General features: G+C 47.1%; 1 protein-coding gene across 1 annotated transcript in view; it reads right to left on the minus strand.

The window, feature by feature from the left end:
* LOC112547202 (solute carrier family 9 member C1) overlaps positions 1 to 27,294 on the minus strand; it is a 384,930-nt gene that overhangs the window by 187,109 nt on the left and 170,527 nt on the right. The window contains exons 17-18 of the mRNA XM_025188925.2: positions 1,416 to 1,565; positions 918 to 969 (exon numbers count right to left, since the gene is read on the minus strand). Coding sequence (XP_025044710.1) covers positions 918 to 969; positions 1,416 to 1,565 — 202 coding nt within the window. The remainder of the gene's footprint in view (positions 1 to 917; positions 970 to 1,415; positions 1,566 to 27,294) is intronic.

Genomic DNA, 27,294 nt, shown 5'->3' on the forward strand with positions numbered 1-27,294 from the left:
GAAAGCCCCGATCACCATTTTTGCCACTGGGGCTTTTTTGCGCAAAACAGTTTTTAGCTGTCTACACTGGCCCTCTTGCATAGCAAGAGGGCTTTTTCCTGAACAGAAGCAGCATAGTATTTGCGCAAGAACACTGACAATCTTACATTAGATCATCGGTATTCTTGCGCAAATTCAAGTGGCCAGTGTAGACAGCTGGCAAGTTTTTCTGCAAAAGCAGCCGCTTTTGCAGAAAAACTTGCCAGTCTAGATGCAGCCTGAATGTATAGAGCCAGAAATACATAAGGGCTACGTCTACACTGGCAGCTTTTTCCGGAAATGCTTAAAACGGAATACTATTCCGTTTCCAGTTTTTCCGGAAAAGGAGCGGCTACATTGGCAGGCTGCTTTTCCGGAAAAGCCCTTTTTCCAGAAAAGCGTCTGTGGCCAATGTAGACGCACTTTTCCGGAAAAGAGCCCTGAGCGTCATTTTCGCGATCGGGGCTTTTTTCCGGAAAAGATTACTGGGCTGTCTACACTGGCCCTTTTCCGGAACAATGTTCCGGAATAAGGACTTATGCCCGAGCGGGAGCAGAATAGTTTTTCCGGCATAGCGGCTGATTTTGTACAGTAGATCATCGTTGCTTTTCCGAAAAAGCAAGCGGCCAGTGTAGACAGCTCGCAGATTATTCTGGAAAAGCGCCTGGTTTTCCAGAATAAGTGGCCCAGTGTAGACACAGCCAAGGAGTCTTGGTACCAATCTACCCCCTCTCTTCTTTCAGCTATTTTAAAACATAGTACATATACTGCAAAGAAATGGGAGGATAAATCAAGCAGATCTATACAGACAGTTATTTGAAATTGTTACAGTAAGCTTTTTTCTTTTGCAAAGTTAACTGAACATGATGCATACTGTAAAATAACTCCATTTTACATACCTAACTCTTTCATAGCATCTTGTTTATTTTTTTCCATAATTTTATTTATTTCCTGTAACATAAAGGAAAATGTAATTTCTATTAGAAAAGACATATATCTTTGTGAGTTCATATTTTAAATACATTTTAGGACAAATAAAACTGAAGTTGATTAAATATGGGGGTTAGCAGTGAGTGAGTTAGGGTCAGAATGACATTAAGTCATAATCCATATTGTCGGAGAGCAAAGGTGTTGTAGGACTACTTAGAGAAGGTCTAGTTGATTAAGAATCTTGGAGGTGTGCAATATGGAGCAGCAGCTCCATCATCCTTTGAAAAAGTGCAATATACACTTCGTGTATCAGCTCTGCTAAAATTTATTTGTAATCATTCAGACACCTTTACTTTAGTTATTTTACCTTCCAGTTATCAATTTAAATCTATTACTTAAAAAAAAATTAAAAATTTGAAAGTATATAGTTTCAACCATTTCTCAAACTTTCTAGTATTTTCCCTCACCTTAGAAATTGTCTCATGACCAGCAATCTGTTCAATTAAATATTTTGTATCTTCTTCACCTTGGACATATCCCTTGGCAATATCATACCTAAAAGTTAGCTGTTTGTTTATTTGTTTTTCCAACAGGCTTATTAAATGTGGTATCACAAGCTAAAATAAATAAGAATGAAATAAGTCACATCTGAAAAGAAAATACATTATTTAATAAAAATATTTAGTTTTCTAAAAGGAATTCTAACACAGATTAATACATTTTACATGTGTTTCTATTTCATTTAATTTCGATGTATGTAATATTACAAGACTGTCTATCCAGATGCTCATTGTATTCTTAATAAAACTTAAAAGGTCAGCAGTACAATTTAATATAACCTACTTTAGTTCTCCAAAAAAACAAGGTTGTTACTACTTAGCAAAAAATCTCCTAAACTTCCACTTCATAAAATATTTTGTAAATGTTGTACTTAATTTTTAAGCTGGGGTGGGAGTGGGGGTAGAGAGAGGAAATAGTTTGGCCAATATAGCTATAGTGAAGTCAAAGGAGGAAAACACCAAACTTTCATATTAAAAGAGACACTCAACTAAGGATTATACGTAAGAGTTCTTTGCCAACTAAATTAACAGCTTCCTCCTTGAACTTCCTATTTTAGAATCACTAAGGGTATGTTTATAATGCACGCTTATTTTGGAATAAGCTATTCAGCAATTTATTTTCCAGAATAGCTTATTTCAAAATAGTGCACCTACACACAAAAAGAACGTGTCCACAAGGAATGGACACTAACTAGCATTTAAGGCAACCTGGAACCACATCAGGCAGGGCATCAGGTCAGCAGTTACTTCCTGGAGCTGCTGCCTGAGGTTATCTGAGATTCAAGCTTAAAGGTACCCACCTGTACTGCTATTTCACAGCTTCTTCTCTTGCTTGCCTACCTCTCTGAGAATACGTCTAGACTACAGGCTTTTGTTGACAGAGGCTTTGATACTGTCGACAGAGTATCTAGACTACATCCAGTTCTGTTGACAAAGCAAGCCGCTTTGTCAACATGAGAGTGTAGACACAAAGGACAGTGCAGATGCAATAACACTTTCTGTTGACAGAACTCTGTCGACAAAAGGCGTTATTCCTTGTAGAATGAGGTTTACTGCCATCAACAAAACTGCCGAGTTCTGTTGACGTTATGTCAACAGAACTCAGTGCTAGTGTAGACGCAGGTATAGTTTTGTTGACAAAAGTCCACTTTTGTTGACAAAATCCTGTAGTCTAGATACACCCTGAGGGAAAGCAAAGCATTTTCACCGCATGTTTTGGTTGCCCTTACCTTGCACTTTTCAGCACTCCCAGCTATGAAGCTGGAGCTACCTCTCAGCACACCTTTGGACATTATATTTGAAAACTTGTGGATATTGGGAGAGGTACCAGATGATTGAAAAAAGTCAAATGTAGCCCATCTTTAAAAATGTGAAGGAGGACAATTCAGGGAACTACAGACAGGTTAACCTCACCTTAGTCCCTGAAAAAATTATGGAGGGGATCCTCAAGGAATCCCTTTTTAAGAACTTGGAAAAGGGGAAAGTGATCAGGAATTGTCATCATGGATTCACCAAGGGCAAGTCATGCCTGACCAATCTGATTAGCTTCTATGATGAGGTAATGAGCTCTGTAGAAACAGGGAAGTCAGTGGCTGTAATATACCTTACCCTTAGCAAAGCTTTCGATATGGTCTCCCACAATATTATAACCAGCAAGTTAAGGAAGTATGGATTAGATAAATGGACAGTAAGGTGAATAGAAAGCTGGCTAGATTTTCAGGCCCAAAGGGTAGTGTTCAATGGCTTGATGTCTGGTTGGCAATCGGTTTCAAACAGAGTGCCCCAAGGATCGGTTCTAGGGTTGGTTTTGTTCAACATCTTTATTAAGGATCTTGATGAAGGGATGGGTTGCACCCCCATCAAGTTTGCAGATGACCCTATGCCAGGGGGAGAGGTAGATACATTGCAGGGTAGGGATAAGATCAAGAGTGACCTAGACAAACTAAAGGATTGGGCCAAAAGAAATCTGATGAGGTTCAACAAGGACAAGCACAGAGTCCCGCATTAGGGACAGAAGAATCCCATTGTTACATGCTGGGGACTGACTAGCTAAGTAGCAGTTCAGCAGAAAAGGACCTGGGGATTACAGTGGATGAGAAGCTGGATATGAGTCAACAGTGTGCACTTGTAGCCAAGAAGGCTAATGGCATATTAGGGTGCATTAAGAGGAGCATTGCCAGCAGATCTAGAGAAGTGATTATTTCACTTTATTCTGCACTGGTGAGGCCACATCTGGAGTATTGCATCCAGTTCTGGGCCCCCCACTATATCAAGGATGTGGATGCATTGGAGAGGGTCCAGCGGCGGGCAACCAAAATGATTAGGGGGCTGGAGCACATAACCTACGAGGAGAGGCTGAGGGATTTGGGTTTATTTAATCTGCAGAAGAGAAGAGTGAGAGGGCATTTGATAGCAGCCTTCAACTTCCCAAAGGGAAGTTCCAAAGAGGATGGAGAGAGGTTGTCCTCAGTAGTGAGGGATGGCAGAACAAAGAGCAATAATCTCAAGTTATAGTAGGGAAGTTCTAGGCTGGATATTAGGAAAAACTATTTCACTAGGGGAGTTCTGAAATACTGTAATGGGTTACATAGGGAGGTGGTGGAATCTCTGTCCCTAAAGATTTTTAAGTCCCAGCTTGACAAAGCCCTACCTGGGCTGGTTTAGTTGGGGTTGGTCCTGCTTTGGGTAGGGGGTTGGACTCGATGACCTCCTGAGGTCTCTTCCCGCCCTACGAGTCTATGATTCTATGCAATGGCCCCTGACTGTCATGCTGCAGTTTCTGCAGTCTGCCCTCTAGACCCTGCAGGAACACAATCCCCAGCTGTTTGAGCAGACCCTCAACCTCTGTCTGTGAGAGCAGCTCTTCTAGCTGCAACCCACTTTGCTTTGCCGCTTCTGACGGCTGGACACCAGTTCCAACTCACAGGATCAGCTCATCATGGAGTGGTAGGACGACCAGCAGTGGCTCCAGAATTTCTGCATGAGGAAGGAGGCCTGTCTGGAGCTGCGTGCCTGGCTCACCCCTCCCCTTGAGTGATGGGATACCCAAATGTGAGCCACCATCCCCTTGGAGAAGCAGTTGCCATCACTATTTGGAAGCTCACCATGCTGAACAGTTACCAATCCACTGGGAACCAATTTGCTGTGATGAAGTTGACCGTTGTGGCCCTCGTGATGTAGGTATGGCCTTCTCAAGCTGCAGTCTTGGAAGTGTGCATGTGAAGGGCTGGAAAGGGGAACCCTAGGGAAATTGGAGTATGGGGTAGGTGGAGGGTGGGAGGGGAAGCCCCCTTTCCCAGGTGGTTCTCCAGTCCCACCCTCACACAGCCCTGCTGGAGGGGTGGGCTACATAGAGAGTATCTCCTGGTGTGGTTGGTGGGTAGAAGGGGAGGCTCGGTGACCTCCAAAAGGCTCTGGCACCCCTGTGATTTTCTGTTTTGTTTGTTTGTCTCCATTTCCAGGTGATGAGGGCCATCAACACTATCCTGCTGCGTACAGTCATCTACCTTGGTGACACAGACTCTATTGTTGCCAGCTTTACCAACAGGCCTTCCCCAGTTGCGGGGGGAGGGCTATTGACAGCACCCACATCTGCATCCAGGCCCCTGACCACCGGGCATCTCTGTACATTAATTGCAAGGGATACTTTTCCATGGTCCTGCAGGCCCTGGTCGACTACTGCAGGCAGTTTACAGACATCTACATCAGGTGGTGGGGGAAGGTGCATGACTTCCATACCTTCAGAAACTCCAGCCTATTTCAGAAGCTAGAGGCTGGCACTTTCTTCCCCGAGTGCACCATCAGGGTTGGGGATGTGGACATGCCACTGTGCACCATGGAGGATACAGCCTACTCTCTCATGGCATGGCTTACGAAGCCCTACATTGGACATCAAGACCCCAGCAAGGACTGCTTTAATGCCCGGCTGGGCAGGGCTTGCATGCAGGCGGAGTCATCTTCGGGTGTCTCAAGACAAGGTTCAGATGCCTCCTGACCCACTTCGATGTATGGGAGCAGAACATCCTCTAGGCGGTGTCAATGTATTGCATGCTCTACAACTTCTGAGAGAGGAAGCAAGAGGCATTCCTTCCTGGGTGGGAGGGCAAAGCCTTTGAACAGCTGTGCACAGCTGCCATCCAGCAGGCCCATCAGGAGCGGGGGGGGGGGGGGGGGGGAGTATCCAGGATGTCCTGAGGGAGAGTTTCTCACAAGGACCCCAGTGACACTCTCCCCAGGGCCTCTCCACTAGGGGCCTGTTCCTTACCTCTCCAACAACCCCTCCCTTTTCCCCTCCACCCCTCTTCCTTGCAGAGACAATAAAAAACTGTTTGGTTTTGAAAAAAAAAAACCTCTTTGGTTATTTATATGGGGTAGAAGTAACCAGGAAGGGGCCAGAGAAAGAACCTAGAAATGGGAAGCGGGGAGGTGGAGGGATGAAAACCTTGGAAGAGGAGGAGGGTACTGAAAAGGGGGAGGAAAGGGGAGGAGAGGCTCAGGGCTGGGGCTAGGAGTGATGCTAGCTCTAGTGGTTCTTCTGCCTCATGGATGGGGACCTCAGCAACCACAGGGGGGATGGACGGGAGGCTGGGGGAGAAGCAAGAGGGCTAGAGCAGGGTCAGGCATGGGAGGAGGGGCAGGACCAGGAACTGGGACAAAGGCAGGAGCAGGAGTTGGCTCCAAGTGTGTGAGGAAAGCCTACGCGGTCGCGTACATGTTGCATCCCTACTGCAACAACTCAGTCCAGGTCTCTGTCCGCCACTGCGTATCCTCCCAGACCTCCTACACCAGCATCTTGTGCAGGGCCCCCACATCAGTTCCTCCTGCTTTCTCCAGCACCTGCAACTCCCCCGCTGTCAGGTGCCTACCTCGGGTGGTGTTGACTGCCCCCCCTCTAGCAGCTGGTCCAGCTAGGGGGAATAAATCAAGATAGTCATCCCTGGAGAGACTGCCCCGGAAGCCTTACCATCATCTGTGAGCTGAGACAGTTCTCAGGTCAGATGAAGATGATGTCCTGGGAGCAAAGCCATCTGTGGCCTGGACAGCAGGCCCTTTCTTACAGAGGCCCAGTCATCCCCAGGGAAGCATGCTTCTCCTTCCCCCCATCATATCCCAGGGACAAGCAGGCATGGGAAGTTGCTGGCCACACTAGGATCCAGTGGGCGGGAGGGATCTCAGACTGGCTGGGCTTGCCTCAGCCCTGTGTACATGTTGGGTCCGGCATTGGTAGCATCTGAAGGGAAGAGAACTTGTATCCATGACTGCTGGGGGAGGAGAGGTGAGGGTGTAGGAAGGGAGAAGGCTGTGAGCAGCAGACACACCTATGCCTGGCAGCACTGTCCCGGGGAGTGGGTGTTGCCTCAAGTGTGCAGGCATGCCCATGTACGATGTGGGGCACTCCAGAGTCTATGTCTCTCTCCCTGGCCCCAGCCTCCTTTTAGCAGTGGTTTGTGGTGCATGTCCCCCACCTGGGTGTCTGAAATGTGGACAGCCTCCCTGCAGACCGTGAGCAGGAACCCAGGGGTGCACAGATGCAGCCTCCTGGGGCTGTGTGGCACAGACTGCCACTGATCATGCATCCATGTGCATGGGCTGCAGCGTGATTCCCCAGGCCAAGGAGGCCGAGTGAGGAGCATTCCCGAGCCTCTCGCCGCCTGCCACCTCCACCCTGTTTATGTGAGAAAAATAAGGTCACTCACCTGATGTTCTCTCCTCAGCCTTGGAGGAAGCCTGGGGTACTGGCTCCAGTGTCACTGAGGTGATGGTGCTGGCTGCATCGGAGTTCTCCTCCTCCAGCTCTAACCCCCAGGTGCGCAACGACGGGTGTATCCAGCCCTGAGTCAACTACCAGAGGTAGGGAAAGAGCTGCACCGCTCCCCAGGATGTGGTGCAGACCCTGATAATAGGGGCAGAAGTGTGGTTCTGCCCCAGAGCAGGAGCTGCACTCTCTCGCCCTGGCATAGCCCTGTTGGAACTCTTTGACTTTCATCCGGATCTGCTCCTGGGTTCGGATATGGCCTTTGGTGGCCAGGCTATCGGCCATACAGCCATAGAAGTTGGCATTACACCGTCTGGATTAGAGATCCTGTAAGTTTTCCTTCTCACCCCACACCTAAATGAGGGTCATGATCTCCTCAGACCAGGCCAATGCACGCCTCTTATGTTGCCTGGCAGGCTCCTGGGAGCCATCAGTGTGCTCCCTAGGAGTTGGGGAGGGTTCTTGGGGGCCTCGAGGTTCTGCCATGATGGCCTGCTGAATTGATGTAGCAGCTGCAGTGCAGCTGGAGGCTGTCAGGGCTCCTGCCACAAGCCCTTTCCTCTGTGGCTGCAGCTTTAAGGGCTGCAGGGGAAAAGGAACTATGGAGTCCTAAGGAGTATGGATGGAATAGCCAGCAGGGCACCTGTGGGATTTCCTGAAGGCCCCTTATTTCAAAATAACTCCCTGTGCCACATCCACACACACCCTGTTCCAAAATAGCTATTTTGGAAGAGGCGTTATTCCTCGTGGAATGAGATTTACAGATGTCAGAATAAGCCATCCATTAGTTTGAAATTATTTCAAAATAACAGAATTGCTGTGCAGACACTCATATTGTTATTTTGGAATAATAGCCATTTTTCCGAAATAACAGTGCAGTGTAGATGCACCCTAAGTGATTATTTGCTGTTCTATCAGCAATATTGGAGTAAAATCAAGATAACCGTCATCATCTTCAGCCTTAGTTTAATTGTTACATCATTTAATCCCAAATTGGTTTACAGAATCTGTATTAGTATTTAATTTCACTTTGAATAGTTTAAATAAAACTCATAAAGCCCTGAATCACTTTTCATTTAATAAGTAATTTGGGTCAGAATCCTTTAGAATCTAGATGAATCAATCAATCAACCTATGAGCCTAGATAGCTCTCCTTAAATTAAATCCTTTGGTTTTGGCAATAACTCATTGCAATGAATGGAAGAATTTCTGAGAACATCTGTTCAGAAACCAGAAGTAAATCACTGATAGGTCAGGTCTCCCAGGTAATAACACCTTCATTGACACAAACAGCATTCCCACAGCATCAGGAGCTCCAATTTTCTGCATCAGGGCAGCACGGCCTCATGTGGGAGATGATATACAAGTCTTTGAAGACCAGGCAAAAAGTGATTAAAAGACTGACATATATAAGGCAAAATGCACTGCTGCCATCTGGATTGTAAAAAGAGAAAACAAACCTCTATTGTCTTAGTAGAAAGGATGGTGAGACTATCAGATACACAAACTCCAGAAGGAGTAACAGGTATTTCGAACTAAGGACTTAGTTTGAAATAACATTTAACTGCCGTGTGTAGCCGCGGGCAGTTAGTCCATAAGAACATAAGAGATGGGGGAAACTCAGAAAAGGGCAACTAAAATGATTAGGGGTTTGGAATGGGTCCCACATGAGGAGAGGTTAAAGCGACTGGAACTTTTCAGGAGATTAGAGAGGCTACCTTCAAAGAGATTTCATAGACTGATGATCTGGTCACCTACTCAAATGATTCAGGAAAAATATTTCTCTAGAATGATGGTGCACAAAGGCTGAATAAAGTGAACCTTCTTAGGATTTTGGATGGGAAAGTACACCATAAAGGTTGTAATTTTTTTAAACCCAATTTAAGAATTCACAAAATGTTTCCTGAACAAAGCCTGAGCTTGTGAGCATAGGAAAAATATATTCAAGCCACTTTGTCACTTTTAACCATAGTGGCTGAATGCAACAATGACTAGGAAAGTATTCTAATGCAGCATGTTGGGAGAACTTCTTGGTTCCTGCCAGGATGTACCCTCTGCCCCCAGCAGGGACTGAGCTAGAAGCAGCATGCAGGGTGCATGCAGAGAGGAGGGGCTGCTGAACCGTGATCCTATTCTATGTGTGTTTTTTTTTTTAACAGAATAAAGCCTGTTCCTGGTGATTTGTCTGAGTGGGTCTGGTCTGAGGTGTGCACATAATACACAACGCAGAGCATACCAAGGAGCTTCAGGCCTAGCCTCCCACAGTTGTGTACGAAGTCAAAAGGCTTCCCCTATGCTGAATAACCTCAGACTGGGCAAGTGAACAGGAGGGGTTACATTTTTTCAGCTACTTGTGCTGTGACTCTGATAGAGGAAGCTTGATTAGTTTGCACAGAGTTGGTAATCTGCCACACCAGAGCACCAGGACAGCATGGATTCACAGTTTGGAGCCTAGGGGGATTGGTATGACCTGGGTTTGGTGTCAGTTAAAGTACAGACCTCAAATGGGTGTTGTGGACTAGAGACCCCTATTGCTAAGGATATAGGTATTTAATCTGCTACCTCAGGAACAGTTTCCAGCCCGAGCTATTGAAGAGCTTAGAGCAAAATACAGTAACTGTCATTTATCACTGGACCCCATGGCAGACTTTTATGAGCAGTGCCAACGCCTTAGAGAGAAAGCCTCAGCCTATGCCATCGAGTTGGAAGCCTTACTGTGGGTAGTAGACGAAAAGCTCCGACAGGGCCAACCCTTCCCCAATTGGGACTGTAAACTGGGACAGCAATTCATGCAGGGCATCTGGGACTGAGAAGTGCAGAACAGGTTGGCACCTATGCAGCCTCGCTACATGACATTCCGACAGTTGCAAGGAGAACTGCATCAGCTGGCCCAGGAGAGGAACGTACAGGGTAGAATGCATGGACTGGCCCAGAGGATAAACAGCCTGCAACAAGCCACCCTGTCAGAAGATGCTATGTAGGCTGCTCCCAAGGTACTTCCACCCAGTAATAGCTCAGATTATGCGATGCTAGAGGCAGTGAAGGGCCTAACTGGGCTAGTCCAGGAACTGACTGCCTTCTAGAAACAGAACCATGTGAGAATGGGACCAGCTGGAAGCACAGGTATTTCAGCAAGGTGTAATAGTGAAGGTGGCACCTCAAAATTCTATTTGGGGAAGTGGTGGAACAGTGGTGACAACAGTGCCCATGGCACCAGAGGCTGTTTCATATGCCACCATTGTGGACAAGAAGGCCACATGGCCTGTGGCTGCTGTCAACCCCCTCAGGCTCACCTCATGGGGCAAAGGCAAGGCGAGGCTCCTTCTTCTTTAAAACTGCTAATGCCTGACACAGAGGGGCAAGCGAAGAGCACAGAGTTGGTGAGAAGTCACCCAATAGCATCGTTGTGCACAATGTCCCAGTGTACTCAACCAGCTGCCAGCTAGCATCCCAGCCTGGTGGGGCCCTTGACCGAGGAAACTGTGGAAGTGAATGGTATCCTGTGCAAGGCTCTAACTGATTCAGGGTCACAGGCCACAACCATCACAGAGGATTTCTGGAGAAATCACCATATGCTGGGCAAGTTACATCCCATGCCTATAGATATCTTGATAAAGGGTGCCAGTGGCCAAGCAGCCTCCCATTAAGGAGCTATTAAATTAGATTTATTTTTTCTTAGGCAAAGCTACAAGGGAGTTCCTGGCATCAAGTACCAACAGGGAGTCCCTGTGTTGCTGGGGACAAATGTCATCCATTCCAGCTGGCAGGATTTAAAAAACCAATTGGGCAGCTAATTCCCAGACTGCCTGAAGGAGAAGTCACCAGCCTGGTATACAGCCTATAAGCAAGTAATCTCTGGCCAAGAGAGATCATCCTTGAGATACGTGGGCAAGCAGCCCATCTTGTTGAGAGCTGGAGAAGGAAAACTGTACCTGTGAAGGCCCCTTGGAGTAAAAGATGGAAACCATATACTGTTCTGGTAGAACCTGATGCTAAGATTCACCTGCCAGGGAATCTGAGGGTGGAAGAAGGTATAGTAGATGTTGAACATGGGAAGGCTTATGTTTATCTGCAGAACGTAGGACAAACAACAGCAGTAATAGGGAAAAACCAACATCTAGCTACTGCTTCCGTAGTCTACATCATGGCTAGCATGAGCAGCAACTTAAAATACTCTCTAGGACAAGCACCGAGAGAAGAGGCACAGGCCAATGCCGAAGTGCCAAAAGCAGACCTGAGTCAGGTAGTTGTACAGGACCCAGTTCAACTGAAGATGTTGGAAGAACTGCTGAAGCGGAATGCAGATGTAGTCTCTAAAAATGATCTTCGAGAGTGTACTTCAACAGTCAAGCATGAGATACCCATGATCGATACTACTCCTGTAAGGCAACCCTATTGGAAGATACCTCCAGCACAGTACCAGGAGGTCAGCAAGCACTTGCAGGGCATGGCAGAGGTGAGAGCAATAAGACCAAGTCAAATCCCATATGCTTTACCAATGGTGATGACAAGGAAGTAAGATGGCTCTATGATAGTGTGTATTGACTACAGACAGTTGAATGCTAAAACCACTCAGGATGAGTTTCCTCTGCCCTGTATGGAATAAGCTCTGGATGCCTTAGGAGGAGCCAGATATTACTCCACACTAGATCTTACCTCAGGATACTAGCAGGTAGAAATAGCAGAGGAAGATAAACCCAAAACTGCATTCATCACCCTCATGGGGCTGTCTGAATGTAATCGGATGCCCTTCAGTCTACAGAATGCACCAGCTACGTTCCAGAGATTGAGGACAAATGTTTTGGGGATCTAAACTTCCAAGCAGTATTGATTTATCTCAATGATGTCATAGTGTTCTCCAGTACTTTTGAGGAGAATTTGCAGCGCCTGGAGATATTTTTTGACAAACTCTGTCAACACAAGCTCAAGCTAAAGCCCAGGAAATGTCATCTGCTACGAGAAAAGGTACAATATCTTGGGCACATAGTATTTGCCCAAGGCATTGCAACAGATCCAGATGAGATTCAGCAGGTAAGAGGTAGGAGGATTCCTGCTAACAGGAAGGGGAGGTTACTCTCCTTGATAGTAACTGACAATCTTTGAGATAAGTGTCCCCATGGGTGCTCCATATTAGGTCAGTGCGCTGCTGCTGAGCCTCAGAGTGGAGATTTCATAGCAGTGTCCCTGGGGCCATGCAGGTGTGCACCAGCAGTCACGTGCTGTTAGGCTGCAGGCATCACGCATGCGCGAGGCCCTCCCCCCCCCACTCCTCAGTTCCTTCTTTACCCCAAGACCATGGCTTGGGAAGGCCAGGATCCCAAAGTAGAGGGGAGGAAGGGAGGGTTGTGGAGCACCCACAGGCACACTCATTTCAAAGAACGCCAGTTATTATCGAGGTGAGTAACCTCCTCTTCGAGAGAGAGATGTCCCTGTGAGTGTGCCACATTAGGTGACTACGAAGCAATTTCCTTTTAGAGAAGTAGAGACTTCAGATCTGGCAAAAAATGGAAAGAACTGCCTTAGCTAGTTTCAGCTTGGAAAGAGGTCCCTGTGTAAGTGCATAGTGCTTTGCAAATGTGTGGTCGGAGGATCACGTGGCAGCTCCGCAGATGTCTCTTATGGGTACTTTACAGAGGAATGCTATCAAGGTAGCCATAGTTCTGGTTGAGGGTGCCCTTATGCTGGAGGGAGCACATGTGACTGTGCATAGCAAAACTTGATGCGATCCAAGATCCAGCGGGAGAGTCTCTGTGATGAGATGGCCTGGCCCTTATCGTGGTTTGCTATTGAAACAAATAGTCTGGGAGATGTTCAGAACAGTCTCGTTCGCTGCAGCTAAAAAGAGAGTGCTCTGCGCAGGTCAAGAGTATGCATTTTCATCTTGAAAGAGTTGGTGTGTGGATTGGGGAAGAAGGTGGGAAGATGTATTATCTGGTTGATATGAAAGGATGAGTGTACATTGGGGAGGAATTTGGGATGGGTACGTAAAGTGACCTTGTCTTTAAATAAGGTGGTATATGGGGGTTCCACATTAGGGACGTGATCTCTCATACCCATCTGGCCGAGGTAATATCTGCCTGGAAAACAGTTCTCATGGACAAGTGTAATAATGAGGTGGTTGCCATTGGTTCAAAGGGCGGCCTGGTTAGAGCATTCAATACTAAATGCAGGTTCAACGGTTGCATTGGTGGACTGAGATCTGGATAAAGTGCCTGCAGGCCCTTTAAGAACCTCTTGGTGAGTGGATGAGCAATATGGACAAGTCATCTGTCTTGGAGTGGAATGTAGGAATGGCCATAAGATGAACTTTGATGGAGCTTATTGTGAGACCTGCTTGTTTAAGGTGCAGAAGATAGTTGAGGATGGTAAGTAAGGGGGGGATATTGAAGGAACCAGCTGGTGACGAGCATACCGCGCTGAGAATCTTTTCCATTTCTGAAGGTAAGTCATGTGGGTGTTTTGCGCTCTACTGTGTAGGAGGACCATTTATACTTGCTGTGAGCAGGTCAACTCTAGGTCAGAGAATCATCCAGGAGCCACGCCTTCAGATACAGTGAGTGGAGGTTTGGATGGATGTTGTGGGAGCCCGGGTGAAGAAGGAGACCCCTGATGCAAGGTAAGTGGATGGGTGGGGTATGGGACATCACCGCTAGGAAGGGAAATCATGGCTGGCATGGTCGTGCTGGTGCTACAAGTATGAGACGGGCCCTGTCTCTCCTTATTTTGTGAACTACCCTGTTCAATAGGGGAATCACAGGGAAAACATATAGAATAGGTGAGATGTCTATGCGATGAGAAAGGCATCCCTCACTGATCCCTTACCTATTACTGCGCTGGAACAGAATGGGGGCATTGACTGTTGCACTGCATGGCAAACAGATCTATGATAGGGTGACCCCATCAGCGGAAGATGTCCGCCAACACGTGTGGGTTCATTTGCCACTCATTCTCGACCAGCGTATTCAGGGTGCCTAGAAGATGCACTGCAGTGATTATTGTGTTGTATTTCAGGCACCAGTTCCAAAGTGTTATGGCCTCTGTGCAGAGTTCTCAAGATTGGGCTCCGCCCTGATAATTTATGTAAAACATTGCTGCGACGTGGTCTATGTATAGTCTGACGTGTCTGTTGGTGACGAATGGGAGGAATTTGACGCATACATTCCTGATTGCCTGCAGTTCTAGGACATTAATGTGCAAATTCTTGTCGGTGCTGGACCACTGGCCCTGGCAGGTATGACGACACAGATGGATACCCCATCATGTACGAGACACATCTGCTGTCATGCGGACAGATGGTTCTCGTGGGGGGAAGGAGACTCAGGAACACAGATTCTGTGTTCAGCCACCAGCGTAAGGATTCCTTTACTGTCCCTGGAAGAGTGAGGAATTTGGATAGTGAATGGACATTGGATTTGTACACCTGTCCCACCCAGCTCTGCAAGCATCTCCTGTGCAGATGGGCGTTCCCGACTACCAAGTTGCACACTGCCATCTGCCCAACAGCTGAAGGTATTCGAGTGCAGCTGTGAGGGGGTTGGATTGTAAGGTATTTACTGAGGCCACAATTTTTTGAAAATGGTCTGTAGATAGGGATGCAGTGGCCATTGTTGAATCGAGGTATGCTCCTATGAACTGTATCTTTTTTGTAAGATAGTGTGTCAATTTGGCTTTGTTCACCTGAAGTCCCAGGTGTCGGGATAGGTGTCTTGTGACTGACAGAGCGCGGCAGGAATCGCTGTGTGAACACAACTTGAGGAGGCAGTCGTCTAGGTAAAGAAATATAACAATACTTTGTTTCCTCAGATATGCTGTGACAATCGCCAGCACCTTTGAGAAAACCGTTGGGGGCATAGAGAAACCAAAAGGAAGCAGTTTGTATTGGTAGTATTGATAATCTACAACAAAACAAAGAAAATGCCTGGAAGGTGGATGGCAATGCCTGGAAGGTGGAGGTTCCACTGAGATTCCTAACGCACCACTTGCCCGTATGGATGGACCGGCACTCCACTTTCAAACCTCTCAGAGCGCTCAAAAGAAGGTAAGGGGATACCTGTTACGAAATCTCCTGGTGAGGGCTTAGGATTTGGAGTGATGGCTGGCCATTGGGGTAAGGAGAGCTACGGAATTCAATTTTGTGGAGCGGCTAACATTTTGTCTGTCTGTGTCTATCTTTGTCTATTAGACCTGTCTTATGTGTCACAGTTCCAAAGGGGCACACCGGTGTCTCTAGTGAGGCAGCCATGCGCTGGACCCTCTGTGTTCGGACGCTAAAAGCTGGTGTGGTGCCATTATACTCTCTCGGCACATGGAACTGTGGGGAAGCTTTGTTGTCTCTTTCTGTTACTTGTGGACATAGTACTGACCTCTGAGGCTAACCCCAGGCTATAGTATTTCTCCAATCTGCCAGGCTGTCTCCAGGTGCCAGGACGTGGTGTTCTGCCAGGCTGGGGCAGGTGCCAGAAACCCCTGCGAGCCAGGTAGACTTTGAGTCCAGTGCCTCGCAACAAGGAGGGGATCAGTGCGAGCAGGCGAATTTCTCTTAATTCGGTGACTTGCAGAAAATAGTGTAAGCAGGCGGACTTTCGGTTTGGTGCCTTACAGGATCTTTTAAAGCGCGCACAGAATATGGGGGTAGGTCAGTCTACAGGAATTCCAGTGCTCTGGTTTTCCCTGGTATAGGATCCTAATGAAGTCAGATATTAAGTGCCGGGTGTCTTAGGGCAGCGCCACTTAATAATAAAAAAAAAACCACCATGGGAACTGGACAATAAAGAGAGGTGCATCTAAATGTGGAAAATGTAGGAAAAATGTGAAAAGGAGAAAAAATTTATGTGTGGAAAATGATGAGTATGAATGTAATGAGTGAAGTATGAATGCCGCTGCATAGGTCTGAGACTTGAGCTGATCCCAGCTGCACCAGGGCTCTCCCATGAGGGAGCTCTGAACGCAAAGGAAGGGGGGGGGCGGTCAGCTGAACCTCGAAACTCAGCGGATATGTGAGGGAGTGACGACTCCCCTTATTTCATAAGCTGCTACGGTCTGATAGTCTAGTCCCGGAAGACTCTTTCTTTGGAGAGTGTAGAGTTAGTTTAAATGGGGGATTAGTCTAAACATCCCCCCACACTGCCAAAAGGCACCCCTGTGTGCTACATGTACGTGCATAATGGTCCAAGGACCTATAAGCATTTAACAGATTGGAAAAGAGGAAAAATTAAGGCCCTGAGGGATGAAAGTGAAGCTCAGAAAAGCAAAAATCCGCCCTGTAGTAAGATAGGTAACTTACAAACTTGTTGCAGTGCCTCTGTGCCAAAATAATGCACAAGAAGTGGGGAAAAAAAGAGATTTATCAGTTGGCACACCCATATCAACCAAGCTTGGGGGAGAAATTCAGCACAACATCACTCCTCTACCCCTCTTTATAACGCATACACAGAAAGAGAGGAAACACAAAAAAAATAACTGAAAGGAATTAGCTCTTCCCTTTGAAAACACGGGCTCCTGTAACAAACTTGCCCAATCCAAAGCAAAACACCAAGTTTAAAATAAGTTTAACAGCTTAAGGGAAGTGTTCCTCCAAATCCTAAGGAAAAAAAAAATTAAGCAATATTGTAATGTGGGAGAAGGGGAAAAAACTGCTTTAAAAATGACTCGTTTCTTGCAGCCTCTTAATTATCTAGGCAAAGAAACAATCAAGTTTAAACATTTGGCTACTGACACTTCGTTAAATCTATTAAAGGGAAAATAAGGAATTCTACTGAAACTTAATTGGTTAACTGCATAAAAGAATAAAATCTATACATTGTAAATTTGTAAAACCTGCACCCTAAGGGTTAAATGTGTCTTCCAAGGAAACTAATTATTGTTTTAAAAATCCAAGCCCAGAAACTTCACTGTGTTTCTGTTCAAGGCTGAGTTGATAGCACTTTTGGCTTGCTTTCAAATCCAAGGTTGTGTGTGTTTGCAAACCGCCTGTCTGTTCTGGAAGGGGGGAGGGGGGGCAGTCTCCCAAAAGTGAGCCTGTAACATTGAATATGATTCTTTTCAGGAAAAGAAAGGTTTTTGCTTGCTGGAACAGTAACTGGCCAACACCTTGTGCTAAGGAAAAGCTTTATAGCTTCACACATTAAACCTGATCTGTGGTACAAGAGGGAAATTAAAGAATGTCATCTTTAACTTAATAATTAAACAATGAAGTAATTTACTCAAACCCTCTGAAGCTGGTATGCAAAATAAAAGCATACCATTGGGTAACAACAGGCTAATCAAAAATTAGCAAAAACATCTGTAAAACAAAAGTATTCTAAGATATAATGTGCCACCCCAATGGGTGTACAAGTGTTTTCGTCTTTCAGATCATCCAAAAGCGCTAATATCAGCTGAAAATTAACTGAGGAAAATCGACTAAAAAAACAAACAAAAAAACATGGTTCTGTGTCATGACATACTAAGTTTGTGTTCTGTCCAGATTTGTCTTGTGTGTCTTAATTGTGATATATGTACTTCAAACATTGTTGTGTGTACAATTGTTGTGGGCCTCCGTCGGTCATGTTGACCATGGATGACGTATCCTAGTTCTCGTCTTGGTTCGTGTCGGATTGTCTGGGACAGCGTCGGGGACAGCGTCGTTGGTGACTGAAAAGGCCAATCCGGGACAGGCATTCTTTGCCGCAGAAGTCGCAGCTGTAGGTGGTTCCCTGGCTGTTGTTGTTGCGTAACTTCCTGCGGGCTCGCTTTTCTTCTGATGCACGCATCATGTTCGTTTCGCCTGACTTGAGCTGTGTGGTCAGGGTGCCCCTCCACTTCGGGCAGTCTGCTGCGAGGTCTTCCCAGGACTGCGTGTTTATGTCGATGGCTTTCATGTCCCTCTTCACGACATCTTTAAATCGCAGGTTCGGGCGCCCTGTGGTTCTCTTCCCAGATGCCAGTTCCCCGTAGAGGATGTCCTTTGGGATCCTCCCGTCCTCCATGCGGCGTACATGGCCAAGCCAATGCAGGCGACGTTGTCGGAGCATGGTGTACATGCTGGGGAGGCCGGCTCGAGTCAGAACTTCGAGGTTGGAGACTTTGTCTTGCCAGGTAATGCCCAGGATGCGGCGCAGACCTCGTAGATGGAAGGCGTTTGGTCTCCGCTCTTGTCTCGCGTATGTGGTCCATGTCTCGCTCCCGTACAGCAGGGTGCTGATGACGCAGGCATTGTACACTGCCATCTTTGTTGCGGTTGTCAGCCTGGGGTTGGTCCACACTCGGGTTGTCAGGCGGGCTAAAGTAGAGGCTGCCTTCCCGATCCTCTTGTTGAGCTCAGCGTCAAGGGAGAGATTATCGGTGATGGTGGAGCCCAAGTACGTGAACTGGTGGACGACGTCAAGCTGGTAGTCATCTACTATGATGGCTGGTGGAGTGACAGTGTCCTGGCTTAGGACGTTTGTTTTTTTCAAACTGATAGTCAACCCAAAGTCTTTGCAGGCCATGGAAAAACGGCTCATCAGCGACTGTAGTTCTTCCTGGGTATGTGTGACGACTGCTGCGTCGTCGGCAAATATCATGTCCCTGATCAGCGTCTCACATATCTTCGTCTTGGCTTTGAGGCGAGAGAGATTGAATAGCTTGCCGTCCGATCTGGTGCGGAGGTAGATTCCTTCCGTTGCTGAGCCGAAGGCATGCTTAAGGAGCAGGGCAAAGAAGATCCCAAACAATGTGGGGGCAAGAACGCAGCCTTGTTTGACGCCGCTGCTGATGCTGAAAGGCTCGGAGCAACTGCCATTAAACTGCACTGTTCCCTTCATGTCTGTGTGGAAGGATTCAATCAAACTCTGCAGTTTTGGTGGGCAGCCGATCTTGTGGAGGATTTTGAAGAGTCCGTCTCTGCTGACCAGGTCAAAGGCTTTGGTGAGATCAATGAAGGAGACGTACAGGGGCATCTGCTGTTCTCTACACTTCTCCTGGAGTTGTCGTAGGGAGAAAATCATGTCTACGGTTGACCGTTCTGCGCGGAAACCACACTGTGACTCCGGGTAGACACGTTCAGCCAGCTTCTGCAGTCGGGTCAAGATGACCTTAGCAAATACTTTGCCTACGATGCTAAGAAGGGAGATGCCTCTGTAGTTGTTGCAATCACTTCTCTCGCCCTTATTCTTGTAGAGGGTGACGATCTTAGCATCCCGCATATCCTGCGGTACGACTCCTCCTTTCCAGCACTGACAGAGCACTTTGTGTGTACAATATTGTTGTTTTAATGAAAGAATAATTTAAGTCCCTTGACTTTATGCTTTATATAAATGGTTCTTGCCTTTATAATTCTAGTGGAATTTTAGTAGGAGGCTATGCACTTTGTACTGTCTGGAATGTAGTGAAATCTGCTCCTCTACCTGCTGTTTTTCCCTTCTCTCCTACCATCGCCAGCTCCTATGCCGTCTTTTTCAGAACTGGCCCTCCTGCAAGACCAAGCCCCAGAATCGGAAAAGCAGGAGTGGAGACTGGCAGGGTGCACCTTGCACCCAGACGACGGCCGCATTGTTGCCCCAGTGGTCTTGCTACCTCACCTTGACTCCGTGCTCCATGGATTGTCGCACGTTGGCAAAGGGGGGATGGTAGCAATCCTTAAAATAAAATTGTTTTGCTCCTAAATTCTCCCAAGCAGCCAAAGATTACTGTCTGGCTTGCCCTGTTTGCCAAGCCCACAACGTGGGTAAACCTGTAAAGACAGTTCCGGCAACCAGACCCCCATCTGTGGGACCATTTCTGAATTTACAGATGGACTTTATTCAATTGCCTAAATGTCAATCCTTTGAATATGTGCTGGTTATTGTTTGCTTGTTTTCGGGATGGGTAAAAGCTTATCCCTGCAGGAAAGCTGATGCCATCACAGTGGCAAAGAAACTTCTAAATCATTACATCCCGTCATAGGGAATACCCCTGGTAATCTCCAGTGATAGAGGTACCCACTTTACTGAACAAATTGTTCAAAAACTGGCAAAGTACTACTCTATCAGACAAGCACTGCACTGCCCGTGACACCCGGAGAGCGCAGGGGCAGTAAAAAAAATGAAACAGGATTTTAGAGAACAAACTTGCTAAAATATGTGAGAACTCTGGCTTAACATGGGTAGAAGCACTCCCAATTGCCCTAATGAACATGAGAGCCACTCCTAATTGGAAAACTGGACTCAGTCCACATGAAATTGCATGTGGCTGACCTATGAGATTGTTAAGCAGCCCAGAAATTGACCTGGCTGATGCCACACTTATTAAAGGAAGCATAGTCAAGTATTGTCAGGAACGTATGAGGTGTGTACAGTCTTATCATTCACAGGTTAAGGACGCCTTCCAGGAGGCCCTGACTGAGCCGTGCCTTAAACTACAACCAGGAAACTGGGTTTGCGTAAAGGTTCACCAGCGAAAGACAGCCCTGGAACCCACGTGGAAGGGTCCCTACCAAGTCCTTCTGACCACTCATACTGCTGTAAAGTGCAAGGGATTGCCCACCTGGATTCACACCTCTCACTGCAAACTGGTTCCAGTGCCTACAGAGGTTGGCCCCAACGAGGAGCACCACAGAACTGGTACCAAAGACCCAGGTCCAGAAGTAGACGGGGATCAATGCAGGCTTGGTACCGGCAATCCAGGCCCAGAAACAGAAGAGCCTGAGAAACCAAGGCTAAGGTACCAGCTGCGGCCCAGAAGAACCTGCCAGCGATAGGCGAAGCAAACTACGAAGTTCTGAAGAACAGCCAGCATGAGGCTGGACAAACAATTCATGTTAAGCTTATGCTTAATCTTGTTTTTAATACCTAGCAGTTATAACCTATATGGTTCAAATGTATTTATGCTTTTAATGAACCAAGTTTCCCAAGAATTTAATTCCACAGGTTGCTGGATATGTGCTCACAGTCCTGTACATTCAGAAGGAGGCATCCCAATGATTCCAGCCCCACTAAACAACACTCAAATGAATGGCACACTGTTTAGTGAACTAAAGCCAAATGATACTTCGCAGGATAAAGGGTTTACTAACCCATAGTATATCCTCCTAGCCTTGACCCCAATTGGAAAGTACTGCTGGACATGTAATGGTTCAGGAGCCAGGGTGGGAAAAAGCCAAAACCGAATGGCCTTAGACTACGTCCTAGCAAATAAGGGTGGGGTTTGTGCCTTAGTGGGAAGAGAATGATGTGTGTATATCACTGACACCAGCAAGAAAGTAGAGGAAGATGTCTCAGAGATCGAAAAAAAAAAAAAAACCTTTGGAAAGCCTAAGACAGGAGGAAAACTGGACCCTCTGGGGTTGGTTGGGACATGTGGGAACTTGGATTCTGCAAGGTGTAGTTTTAGTTTTGGCTATATTCTTTTGTGTTTATTTTTGTTTCTTGTTAATCAATTACTGTATTTCTTATATTCTGGAAAACACAAGACAGACCCTTACTAAAGGGAATGTGGAAGTAATGATGTTAAAATATGATGAGCAGAGAAAGGAACAAGAAATGTATATAAAGGCTTTGATGAAAATAGAGGCATGAAATGGCTTCAAAGTTAGCCTTTAAAAGGCTAAAAGGGGGGAGTTGTAGAAACCATTTCATATTTAGCTAGAAGCCATTCTGCATAACAAAAAACATTTCAGTTTCTTGTGTCTGCACGTATAGTAGAGAGAGTGAACTGGCCTTCACCGAGGTGGGGATAGGCCAGAAGGATGCGCTGTTGGAATGTGTTAATGAACTATTTTGAGCTGAAGCTCGAACTCCCTCTAAACCTGTTTCTTTCTCTGATGATGATAATTCCTCTTTGAAGTTCGCTTTGCTTTCTTGCCCTGACGTCAGACTTGTTTGGTTAAGGGTATAAAATACTAGGATTAATTGTATTAGCCAGCCTCACTGAGCCTGGCTCTGCTGGGACCACGTTTAGCTCACTTTGCTTTTATTGGCCAATAAAACTGTTTAGCCGCGTAAATTGAGTGAGGCTTATGCTTCGACACCACTGTAAGGTAAACTGAGGCAGCCCTAAGGGTGTGTCTAGACTACAGGGTTTTGTTGACAAAAGGGGACTTTTGTCAACAAAACTATACCTGCGTCTACACTGCCGCTGAGTTCTGTCGACATAACGTCGACAAAACTCAGCAGTTTTATTGACGAAGGTAAACCTCATTCTACGAGGAATAACACCTTTTATCGACAGAGTTCTGTCGATAGAAGGCATTATTGCATCTACACTGTCCTTTGCGTCCACACTGTTATGTCGACAAAGCGACTTGCTTTGTCAACAGAACTGGCTGTAGTCTAGACACTCTTTGTCGACAGAAGCTTTGTTGACAGTATCTTTTGACAAAACTTCTGTCGACAAAACCCTGTAGTCTGGACATACCCTAAATGTGCTAGCAGGCCTCTAAACAGCATAACTCCATTCTAGGATTAAGGCCTGGGAACACCACGGTCAGGATAAGAACTGCAGACAGTAAAAGACCCTGGGCACCATAGAAACCACGTTCTAAAACACTCGGACAGGGTCTCAGTTGGCAACGTAACACATTTTGCTTAAGATAACATTCATAAAATTTGCTTAAACTGTCTTGCTTCACTCCTAGATAATAAGCCTGAGAACCAAGTGCTGCACCAACTCAAGGCCATACCGGCCTGCTATAAGAACCATCATCATCAATGCAGACTAAATGTTATTACTGTTTTGCTGACATGTTTTGGCATTTGACCAATACCACTTGTATATTAATTAATGAGCTGTTACTTTGCAATGGGCGGAGATATTATGTAATCTTTAGTAGTTCTATTGGCTTATGTGCTTATTTCGTCTTGCTGCTAGACCTATCAAATCATTTTTCCTCCGTCCACCTGCTGACTATATAACCTATTGTATTGTGTTAATTAACCAGTGTTCACCAGGGTAACTCCTGCGTGTCACTCCATCAGTTGGTGTATAATAAATCCTCCGCTGGTTTTCACCTGCATCCAGAGTGTCCTGGATTATTTCCAACACCACCATCTTCAATTTTTGTTTCCGTGCGGATTTATTGAGTACTTGAAGGTCCAGGATGGGCCTCCAACCCCCCAATCTTTTTTCTGTCAAGAAGTAATGGGAGTATAATCCCTTACCTCTTAAAATGTGTGGGGAATAGTTAAATCGCCCCAATGTGTAAGAGGTGCTCTACTTCTTGTTGAAGGAGGATCTTGAGAAAGTGGTCCCTGAAGAGGGACGGGGAAGGGGGGATGGAGAGGGGATACGGACACTAAGGGAACAAGGTAGCCTTTTTTGATTATCTGCATGACCCATTTATCAGAGGTTATACGTTGTCAATTGTTGAAGAAAGGCAACAATCGGTGATGGAAGAAATTTGCTTGTGTTGATGGTGTTGGAATAGGTGAGAGGTTCTTCATTCCCTCGACCTAATGATCAAATTTGCTTGTTGGACTGCTGAGACTGTTGAGAATTGGTAGAGGAAGGGTGATGTCGTAGGTTTCTGCTTCTGCTGGTCTTGTCTATTGTGGTGTTGTGTCTATGGAGGGCATTGAGGTCTCGGATAGGGCTGGTACCTATATTGCCTTCTTCTAGGTGCTTGGCTGTGGCTCCCCAGAGATCTCAACATTACCCTGGAATCCTTCATGGAATGGAGAATTTCATTTGCGTCAGCTGCAAACAACTTCTGGCCATCAAAGGGCAGATCTTCTACTATAGATTGAATCTCCCTGGGGAATGGAGTAAAGCTAAATCACAATCAGGATTCTGGTAGTTGTATTCTGTATGTGGGACCGAAAATGCTTGCAAGCATGTTGTACCGCCTGTCAGGGCTGGCCTTAGGCCAATTCAACTTATTCCCCTGAATTGGGCCCCACGCCCCCACGATCCCCCAACCTGTTGATTGACTGGTCGATCGCAAGGCCTCAGCCAGCAAATCGCGAGCGTTCGGGGCTCCCCACCCTTCATTTTCCCCCCCACCCCCGAGAAGCCCCACTACCTACCAGCGTAGTGCCGGCTGCCTACGGGGTGGACAGAAGTCCTTCTGAAGCAGCTTTGTGCCACTTCCAGGGATTCCAGAAGTGCGCTGGCTGCTCCCCTCCCACAGCTCTGTAGTGTGCAGGGTGTGCTGCGGGTGGGGGTGTCGGCCCTGGAGGAGGAGTGTGGCGCTGGCAGCTTCCCTGCACTGTGACCGCAGGACTCAGGAGGGGTGAGTTTAGCGCAGGGATTTTGGCTGCACCGCGGGAGTTTGGCCCAGGGACAGATGCAGGAGGGGTTTTGGCTGCGTCGCAGAAGGAGGTTCTGGCCCTGGGGCCGGGGCAGGCGCAAGCGGGGGATTGGCCCCGCCACGGGAGGGGGGTTTGGCCCTGGGGCCGGTGCAAGCGAGGGATTGGCTCCGTTGCGGGAGGGGAGCAGGCGTGAGTGGGGATTTGGCCCCAGGGCCAGGGCAGGTATGAGCGGGGGTTTGGCCCCGGCCCCAAGGCACGGGACTGCAGGAGGGGTTTTGTCTGCACCGTGGGAGGTAGGGTTTGACCCCAGGGCAGGCGCGGGAGGGGTTTTGGATGGCTTCCCTCTGGGGAGGGAGAATCTTGGGAGGAGGCGGCTGCAGGGCACTCTCTGCTCCCACTCCCCTCCTGTTCCCTCTCTCCACTTCCCAGCCTCAGAAACCTGTCCCCACTGGCATCCTATTCTCTGCCCTCCCAGCCCCCTATTCCCTCTCCCCTGCCAGCCCCGTTCCCTCTCTCCACTCCCCTGTTCCTCTCCCCAGCTGCAGAAACCTGTCCCCACTGGCCTCCCGTTCCCTCTCCCCTGTTCCCTCTCCCCACTCCCCTGTTCCTCTCCCCAGCTGCAGAAACCTGTCCACACTGGCATCCTGTCCCCAGTAGTATGTCCCCTGCTCCCATCAACACAGTGGGGGCCACATTAATGAAGCTTTGGGGGGTGGGGGTTGGAGGAGGGTTTTTTGCAGCTCACTTGTGTGGCCCCAACTGACTTTTCTGTGGGTCAGTGACCCCTGACTCAAAACAGGTTCTCTGCCCTTCTCAGAAATAAAGACAATGCAGAAACTTTTTGTGTTTGACATAGTATTTTATTTAAAAATGAAGCCTGGCCAACAAACCCCATATTGGGGCCAAGCCCCCATCTGGCCACAGCATCATAACACTCCTGCACTCCCCTTTCCCCCAGACCTTACATCTGAGCCTATCATACACTGGAACCCTGAGCCCCTCACATACCCCAACCCAAATTCCTGAAACCTCACATCCAGAAGTCTGTGGCTTGCTTAGTACCCTAACCCTACATCTGACCCCAACACTGCTCAGCCTGGAGCCCCCTCCTTGAGCAAGCATTCCCTTATCCACCTCCTCCTGCATCCAGATTTCCTCCCAGAGCTTGCCCCTCTCACCCCTTCCCACACCCAAATCCCTCATTCCCACCCCATAGCATACACATCCTGTCTCAACCCAGCGAGGGTACGGCTAGACTGCAGGAATTTTTGAGGATTCTGGAGATATCCCAGAAAAACTCTTCTGTATCCAGGGATGTGTTTGTTCTTCCACTTCTTTTAGTGGAAGAGCAAACATGATCTTTCCACGAGGAATAAGGGGGCTTCCAAAAGAAGGGAGTTTTCTGATATTTGGTCCAGTCTAGACAGGCCAAATGTTGGAAAAACTTCTTCCTACAGAAGAATTGGGGGAAAAAAAGCAGCAGTATAAGGGTTAGGAATAGCAAGTGATGGAGAGGAGGAGAATAGAGAGGGCGGGGCTTCAAGGAAGGGGCGGTGCGGTAGATCTTGGTTTGTTTTGTCATTTAAAAAGTGATCTTGGGTGTAAAAAGGTTGGAGACCACTGATCTAAAGCAACATCCTATTTTTTAACAAATCAAGTTGCGCCTCCTATCTCCCTTATTTTTGTTTTTCCAGACATTTAGTTTTTTAGATATTTTCTTTTTCTCTACCACAATACGAATTTTACTTCTATTTCATGATTTAATTCAGCGATTTTTTATTTCATGATTTAATTCAGGATCATTTCACATTAGCGTTTACTGCCTGTGCATGTTTGGGTCACACTGGAGATTCAAAGGGGCTGTGACTCTTTTTTTATGTGTGGTGGGTTGTTTTTTTGTTTTTTTTTCCCCTCAAGAAAAAATCCTGGCTGTCGGGGCCCCATCGAAACTGTTCGAATTGGGCCCTGCACTTCCTAAAGCTGGCCCTGCCACCCATAGCTCGAGCACATCGATATGCAACATCATTTCCTGTGTCGACCAGCAACCTTGAATCGTCAGGTTGTCCATGTGTGCTCCCCAGCCTGTAAGAGAAGCATCTTTGGTTATTTGCCTTGTAGGTTGTGGGCGATGAAATGGGATGCCTGTGAGAAGATTGCTCGGCTTGGACCTCCACTGAAGGGACTCTCATACATGTTGTGGTACTAGTGGTCTGTGAATGCTGTGTTTTGCTGGAATGTAAATCGTGGCTAACCAATGCTGGAGGAAACGAAAACGTAACCTTGTGTTCTGCACCTCGATGGTGGAGGCAGCCATGTGGCCCATCAGTTCTAAACATATGCGCGTGGGAATTGTTGGAGCATGCGTCACGGTATGTACAAGGTCTTGGATCACCACAAAATGTTCCATTGGTAAGTATGCCCGTGCCACAGTTGAGTCAAGCCGTGCACCTATAAAAATCAGATCTTGAGACGGAACCACTGATGACTTTTTTACATTTATGAGAAGGCCCAGAGATGCAAACTTGCTGGATACTGTCCACACCATATGACATGCCTCCATATATGTTGTGCCCCTGACGAGACAATCGTCTAAATAGGGGAATATTGTCATTCCCGTCCTGCATAAATGGGCCGCCACTACCGCTATGGTTTTGGTGAAAACCCTGGGGGCACACGCTAGTCCAAGCAGTAGAACCCTGTATTGAAAATGTTCGTCCCCTAATTGTATCCAAAGAAAACGTCTGTGAGCCACGTGAATAGCAACATGGGCGTAAGTGTCCTGCAGGACGAGGACTGCAAGCCAGTCTTCATTGTTCAAAGATGGAATGATAGTTAAGGTCACCATCTT

The sequence above is a fragment of the Pelodiscus sinensis genome, chromosome 4, assembly GCF_049634645.1.
Source record: "Pelodiscus sinensis isolate JC-2024 chromosome 4, ASM4963464v1, whole genome shotgun sequence".
NCBI lineage: Eukaryota > Metazoa > Chordata > Testudines > Trionychidae > Pelodiscus > Pelodiscus sinensis.